The sequence below is a fragment of the Sinocyclocheilus anshuiensis genome, unplaced genomic scaffold (assembly GCF_001515605.1).
Source record: "Sinocyclocheilus anshuiensis isolate Anshui unplaced genomic scaffold, SAMN03320099.WGS_v1.1 scaffold154, whole genome shotgun sequence".
In the NCBI taxonomy this organism is placed as follows: Eukaryota; Metazoa; Chordata; class Actinopteri; order Cypriniformes; family Cyprinidae; genus Sinocyclocheilus; species Sinocyclocheilus anshuiensis.
In genome coordinates, this window is record NW_015546101.1 from 1,543,602 (window position 1) to 1,550,016 (window position 6,415).

At 36.9% G+C, this 6,415-nt stretch overlaps 1 protein-coding gene across 2 annotated transcripts in view; it reads left to right on the forward strand.

The window, feature by feature from the left end:
- The window catches only part of golm2 (golgi membrane protein 2), a 14,978-nt gene that overhangs the window by 4,246 nt on the left and 4,317 nt on the right, over positions 1 to 6,415 (forward strand). For both annotated transcript variants that reach the window (XM_016502089.1, XM_016502090.1), the window contains exons 2-7: positions 4,752 to 4,806; positions 5,055 to 5,157; positions 5,303 to 5,393; positions 5,490 to 5,631; positions 5,724 to 5,807; positions 5,962 to 6,270. In XM_016502089.1, coding sequence (XP_016357575.1) covers positions 4,752 to 4,806; positions 5,055 to 5,157; positions 5,303 to 5,393; positions 5,490 to 5,631; positions 5,724 to 5,807; positions 5,962 to 6,270 — 784 coding nt within the window. The remainder of the gene's footprint in view (positions 1 to 4,751; positions 4,807 to 5,054; positions 5,158 to 5,302; positions 5,394 to 5,489; positions 5,632 to 5,723; positions 5,808 to 5,961; positions 6,271 to 6,415) is intronic.

Below are 6,415 nucleotides of genomic sequence, written 5' to 3' on the forward strand. Positions count from 1 at the left end.
ACTAAAGTTGAAAAAGTGAAAAAGCATAATAGGACCCCTTTAATTTGTTTAAAGTTTCCTTTTGACAGAAAAAGTGCTGGAAAGTGGAAACCACCATATTTTCATGAGAATGATACAAAACTCAGTAAGTGGATTGTCTTGATAAAGCTGCTAGATCTTTAATACCTGTCAATGCTACACATTTTGATCAACTGAAGCTTCATTATGATATTCTCCTTAACTGATCATGGCAACTCTTATGCTTGCATCTTAAAGAGAGTCTCATTTTATACCTTTTCATGGTGTCATTTTGTCCATGTGTCATGGGTTTAAGAATAGGATCTGTTCCCTGCTGGGAATGTCACTATTGTCATTTTGTTTCCTGTTCTGTATACCAAAGGTGGAGACCTCATGCACACACAGACACACCTATCATTGACTTGTACTTTCCTGTACTTTCCTGTTCACTTTTGCTTTATGGTCTGTCCACGGAGAAAGTCAACTATTAGCATTCCCATTCATCTCAATGGCAGTTGCTCAGATGGCGTGTGCAAACTTGAGAGCACGCAGCCTGTATAACTAGACCATTGACGCAGAAGGCAGCAAGTCAAGGGCTTTCCAAATAAATTGAGCTCTGGTAAAATATGATGTACTCATTCAAATGTTGCTTGGGAATAAAATTGGTCTGAAATCTTGGTTACTAGTGAATGGTTGTCAATAAAGAAACATCTTTTTTTTCTCTGAACAGTACCAACCCCATTATGAAAGATCATCGCCTTTGGGTCTTCAGGTTGTTTATGGTGAAACAAAGATCAGCCATATTCTTTTTGAATAATTAATCATTCTAGTAATTATTTTATCATGTAGGAAATATAATGAAGCTGTGACGCATAGGACCCTTTGCAAATAAGTGATATCTCACTAATGAAGTTTGTTGTGAAGCTTTTGGCCTTCTGGAGCTGACATGCAAATGTTGGCAAAACTGAACAAACCCATTTTTGAGGTTATAGATATTTCAGTTCTAATACATTTTGGTGTCAGTTTGCAAACTGTGTAATTAACTGTTGTGGCATCATTTATTTATAAAATAGTTTTGTTAAATGATTGATTTCTATTCTGTTATACAATATTACCACAGTACAATATTTTTCTTATGGATAAAAATAGGTGTAAAAATAGGATGGTTACAGAAAATGTCCAACCTGATGGATCAGAGTGATGGAATGATGAATATTACTTTTAAGTAATTGCAACCTGCAACCAGTGGTATTTGGATGGTATGCTGATCAGTTTGTCAGCATGCTCAAATGTTGATTTTAAAAAGGACTTCATGCATCAAAATTGACCCTGTTTACTTCAATGCATATTCCTGGTGTAATTGTGCACTATCCATCTATGAATGTTATTTCAAATAGGCTGGATAAAAAAATTAAATCTCTCCCTTCCAAGTAATTGCCTCCATCCTGGTATGTAACAGCCACTTGATATTGACTTTATTTTTATTTAATGTCCTAATTGTTATGGATGAAGATCAGTTCTCCAAGTCTATGGATCTGTGAGTGGTTGTTGCCCTGAGCCAGATATTGTAAAAGACTCGAGTGGAAGTGGTTTGAAGTGATGCAGTGAGCTTCTGTTACTCTCTCACCTGCTGATGAGAAGGGTGCTGAGCTTGGCTATTTTCTCCACAGGGTGACATTGATGCTTTAATTACTGACCCCTCTCCTGTGTGTGATTCCTCCATTAATTTCTACTTTAAATCGGGTGACTGATCAGCCTAATAGTGGAATCAGCAGTAGGAGTGTGGTACGAGTTAGTGTATGGTTAGGGGTCAGTGTAAGGTCTGGCTGTTGCCGTTAGCTTTCAGTTGGTAGATGCCAGTCCAGCAACTGTCACTGAGATGAATGGGAATGCAAACAGTTTTCTCCAGGACAGGTATTAAAGCTCCATTAAGCTCCATTGTGTGTCAGAGCAACTGCAAGCCTCGACTTCCTCTTTAGGTGTCGAAAGAGTAATAAATGGAGGCGTATGTTTGGAAAACAAACACTGTGGAATCTCCTAAGTCTGCTGTCTCACTTTTTTTTTTTTTTACAAACCGATATTGATTGGATGAAGCACCAATATAAAATAGGATGAGCATGCATAGGCTTTGAGCTGACCCTTCAGCAGTGTTAGTGAGTTCTGTATACATTACACACAGTGCAGTAGACTGCTATTTTGCTGTATTTCCTTCTGCTGTTCTGCCGATAGCAGTAGCTCAAGGCTTATTGGGCCCCTGTAATGGCACATTGCTCAGTCCTTATGTCCGATTGCAGCTTAATTTGCCTTGCTGACTATCATCTTGTCTTGTGCTTTGAGCCAGAGGTCTGCTCTCAGCAAGCTCAAGCTCTGACTATGTCCACGTCCCCCTCAGTGAATTTGTCATCTTGATCACACTTCCCTCTGAGCTTCATCCTCTGAATTCTATCGCAAAATCACAGCCACCTCTTTTACAGCAGTAAAGCCCTGGAGATTGAATTCTCTTACGGAGTATCATTGAAAAGGAATTGGACAACAATACTGTGAGTCATAAAAGAGTTGTGTGTGGTACTATAGGCAGCTTCACACAGTCTCTCATGGGTTCAAAATGTCCAGGGGGTGGTTTGATTTCTAAATACAAAAAAAAGTAATTAGTAAAGAAGGATCAGATACACTACTGTTCAATAAGCAGCACAACTGTTTTTAACATTGATCATATTATATAGAATATTATAGATACATTTTGTCAAGACAAATTTTAAAGATGGCTTGATAAAGCCAGACCAGAATGTTTTAAAAGTTTAAAAACATTGAGTTTTAATATTTATTAAATGATACTTGAGTATTGGATGCTGAAAATTAAGCTTTGCTATCACAGAAATAATTAGCATTTTAAATATACTGAAATAGGAAATTTTCCTATAAGAACTAGTTCACAATATATTACTGTTTCTACTCTATGGTCAAATAAAATAGCTTGGTGAGCCTAAGAGACATCTTTTACATCTAACATTTAAAAAGTCTTACTGACCCCAAACTTTTGAAATGTATATAGTTTCGATTGAGAGATTATTCACCCATAGCTGCAAATGTGGGTTGTTGACTAATAATCAAACCTTGATTATAGCACTCAAAAAGTTGGTTAGTTATTTTAAGTATGTAAATTGGAAAAAGTATGGAAAAAGTGAAATCTAAGAGATAAAACAGTTGTATAAATTGTATAAAATAATTAACAGGGTTCCCACGCATCCTGGAAAGCCTGGAAAATTGATGACTAAATTTCAAGTCCTGGAGAACACATGGAAAGTGAGAGAAAATGTAAAATGTCCTGAAAAATCTTGTAGTTGTCCTGGAAAATTATTACTAAATAAAAAATTAATTGTGTTTTCCTTTACCTAAGAAGGAACAGTTTACCACTGGCGGTAACCAAGGAAATGCTGTATCGCTGCTGTTCCATAAGTGCCACCTGCTGTCAGAGGGTGCTGATTTTGTTTCTGTCAGATATGTTTTATATAGCAGACTTTCACAAAGCTAAAGTCTGACTATAGGGTTTTTGCTTCAGATTTTGAAATTACATCTAATTTAACCTAAAATTACATCTAATTTAAATTAGAAACTGCTCATGTATGCAGCATGTTTGTTTGGATTGTGATTAAAATGCAGTGGTTGCCTCTAATTTTAAATGCTACAGAGAGTTCAGCCTGTTATAGAGCAAAAAATAAAAATAAAATCTTGTTCATGTACTCATATTTTTATTGTCTTATCTCTTGCTAAAATAAAAAAAATATTTACATATCGGTATCAGAATTGGCCCATTCGCTTGTTAAAAACAAAAACAAAAGAATTGGCCATGAAAAATCAAGATTGGTACATCCCTACTGACTTTTGACGGTGTGAACATTGATGTGTTTCCCAGCATTCTATCCAGTGGTCAACTTTTAGAGAAGTAATTCAGTAACTTGTCAAAAGTAGGCATTAGTACTTCTGTACCAAGTCAATACAGAAATTTTAAAAACGTAAGAATACCGGCCTTTCTGCAGCACTGGTAGTACTGAGTACAGCTGCTTTGAAATGCTTCTGTGCATATTTATATCGAATTCCATGAACATTGATATGCAGTGGCCAATCAGAGGGGTTTAAGTTAGGCAGAATCAACTCATTTTTCAGTTTACCCTTTTAAAGCAATACTTAAAATATTATTTTATTTAATATTATTATTTTTATTTATTATTATTATTATTTTCAAATAGTTAAATAAAATAAATATTTAAATATTTTATTTATTTTGTTATGGTACTGAAATTGGTTTTGAAAATCATTTGTTGTCATGTATAATTAAGAGCTCATATTAAAGAGCTGATTTTATAGTTAAGTCATGGCCATAAACTATGTTTTTAAAGACTTCTAGAGGGAGGAATATATTACTTTAGAGTGTGATCCTGGTCGTTTATTCCCACTGTAAGAAATAATATAAATAAAAAATGTCCTGGAAAATGATCACTGAAAAAGAGTGGGAACCTGAAATATCATTTAGACAATTATGTATTCTATGCATACTGTTACATTATGTACCCTTTTATGGTGTTTTTTGTTTATCTATTTTGTATTGTTTTAAATAGCAAATTGGTTGCATTGCTTTTAGATACTCAAAGTTATTTAATTGGTTAAAATCTCATATGGCATGGTTCATAATATATTAAAATATAATGTTTGTATAATATTGCATTCCTGTTTTCACTCTTTTTTGTGCTTTCCAGAATAAGCTGCAAAATGATGTCAGTGCCCAGATGTCAGAGATTCACAGACTGAAAGGTAAGAAATGCTCACTAGAGGGTGCTACTTTCACCTCTGAGTTAGTGGTATAGGGTTGTGGTGGGGTATGCAACTATTTTTGTACATTTTCTCATACAGTGTTGTTTCTTTCTACTCCACACTGATGTAAACCAATCATGGTATCCTGCTGGCTGATATTTTTCATATTGTGGTGTTTTGGACTGCTGATCTAATGGGGCATGTAGTCATGTTTGTTGAAGTGTGTGTGTGTGTGTACACATTTACAGAGCAAGTAAAGGAATTGAGGCAGGAGGTCATCCGACAGGAAGACCAACTGAGGGAAGTGCGGAAAAACAGCACCAATTTGGAAAAGAAGCTAGAGTATGAGAGGTGAATATAAACACTTGTGGACCCAGACCCAGAAAAAGGGGTCTTGTTTTCTATGCACTTCCATTCCTACATTAGGGATTGTTTAAATTGACTGGACTCGTTGATCATGCAAATATAAATCTAGAATGTAATATGTGCATTGCAGCTTGCAGTGTGGCCGACAAATAGCTGAGCTGAAGGCAGAATATGAAGAGAGCAAGAAAAGAGTAGAAGAAGAGGCAGCAAAACTCAGACAGGTGGGATAAGAATGACTTGAATTCAGTCAGTTTAAACTGTAACTTGTCTCCACTAATACTCTATTTTGCATTAAAACAAAAACTTCCTCATTGCAGAGTTTATTAGAGAATCGTAAAGTGGACACAGGGGGTCGGAAGTTGGAGGCGGATCTTGATCAACCCATCAAAAAAAAAGAGGAGGACACTGCAGAGCACCACACAGTGGCTGCAAGGCGAAATGACGGCCCAGTTCTTAAAGGTAGCGGAAAAAACCTCAATGAGCAGATGCATAAACATTTTGGTTGAAAAAAATCCCATTCTCTTGCTTTTTTTCTATCACATACACTCAAGATGATCTGGGTAAACCTGGTAGCGATGCTGGCATGCCTGGCATTGAGGACAGTGAAGTAGGCAAGATAGAAGATGCACAGTTTGGTGAGTATCACAAAGTAAATCTCTAGAAGGTTTAAATGAACTACTGAATAGTCATCTTACTGATGAGTAACCGAGAGAATAAACTCTAAAGCATGCTGAAAATAAAAATTCATGTCTGTTACTTAATTCTTATTCACATTTCATGTTTCTCCAGCCCTAAAGAAGCCAGCCATCACGCCGCAGAAGCACATGGAGCCCGCAGAAGCTGCAGCATTGCTGAAGGAGGAGAGGGCAGGGTTCGGAGCTGGAGCTGGTGCCAGACCAGGGGATGATTTGGCCCGCGGGCAACCGTTGGACCGACCAGACATGCCCCATGATGAAAACCTGCATTTAGGGAACAACGATGTACCTGTGCAGCAGCAGGTTCCAAAGCCGGTGGCAGACAAACCCTTGCTGTTTGACAAAGATAATAAGGCAGGCATAAAGGCAGATGAGTTTGGGGAGCAGCGTAGACAGCTGGGAGGTGAGAGGTCATGTTTTATATGTGCTTATATTGCTCATACTAACACTTTTCAATTGTTGGTTGTCTTAGAAATGTTATGCAGGACCCAAATATATACACACACACACACACACACACACACACACACACACACACACACACACAC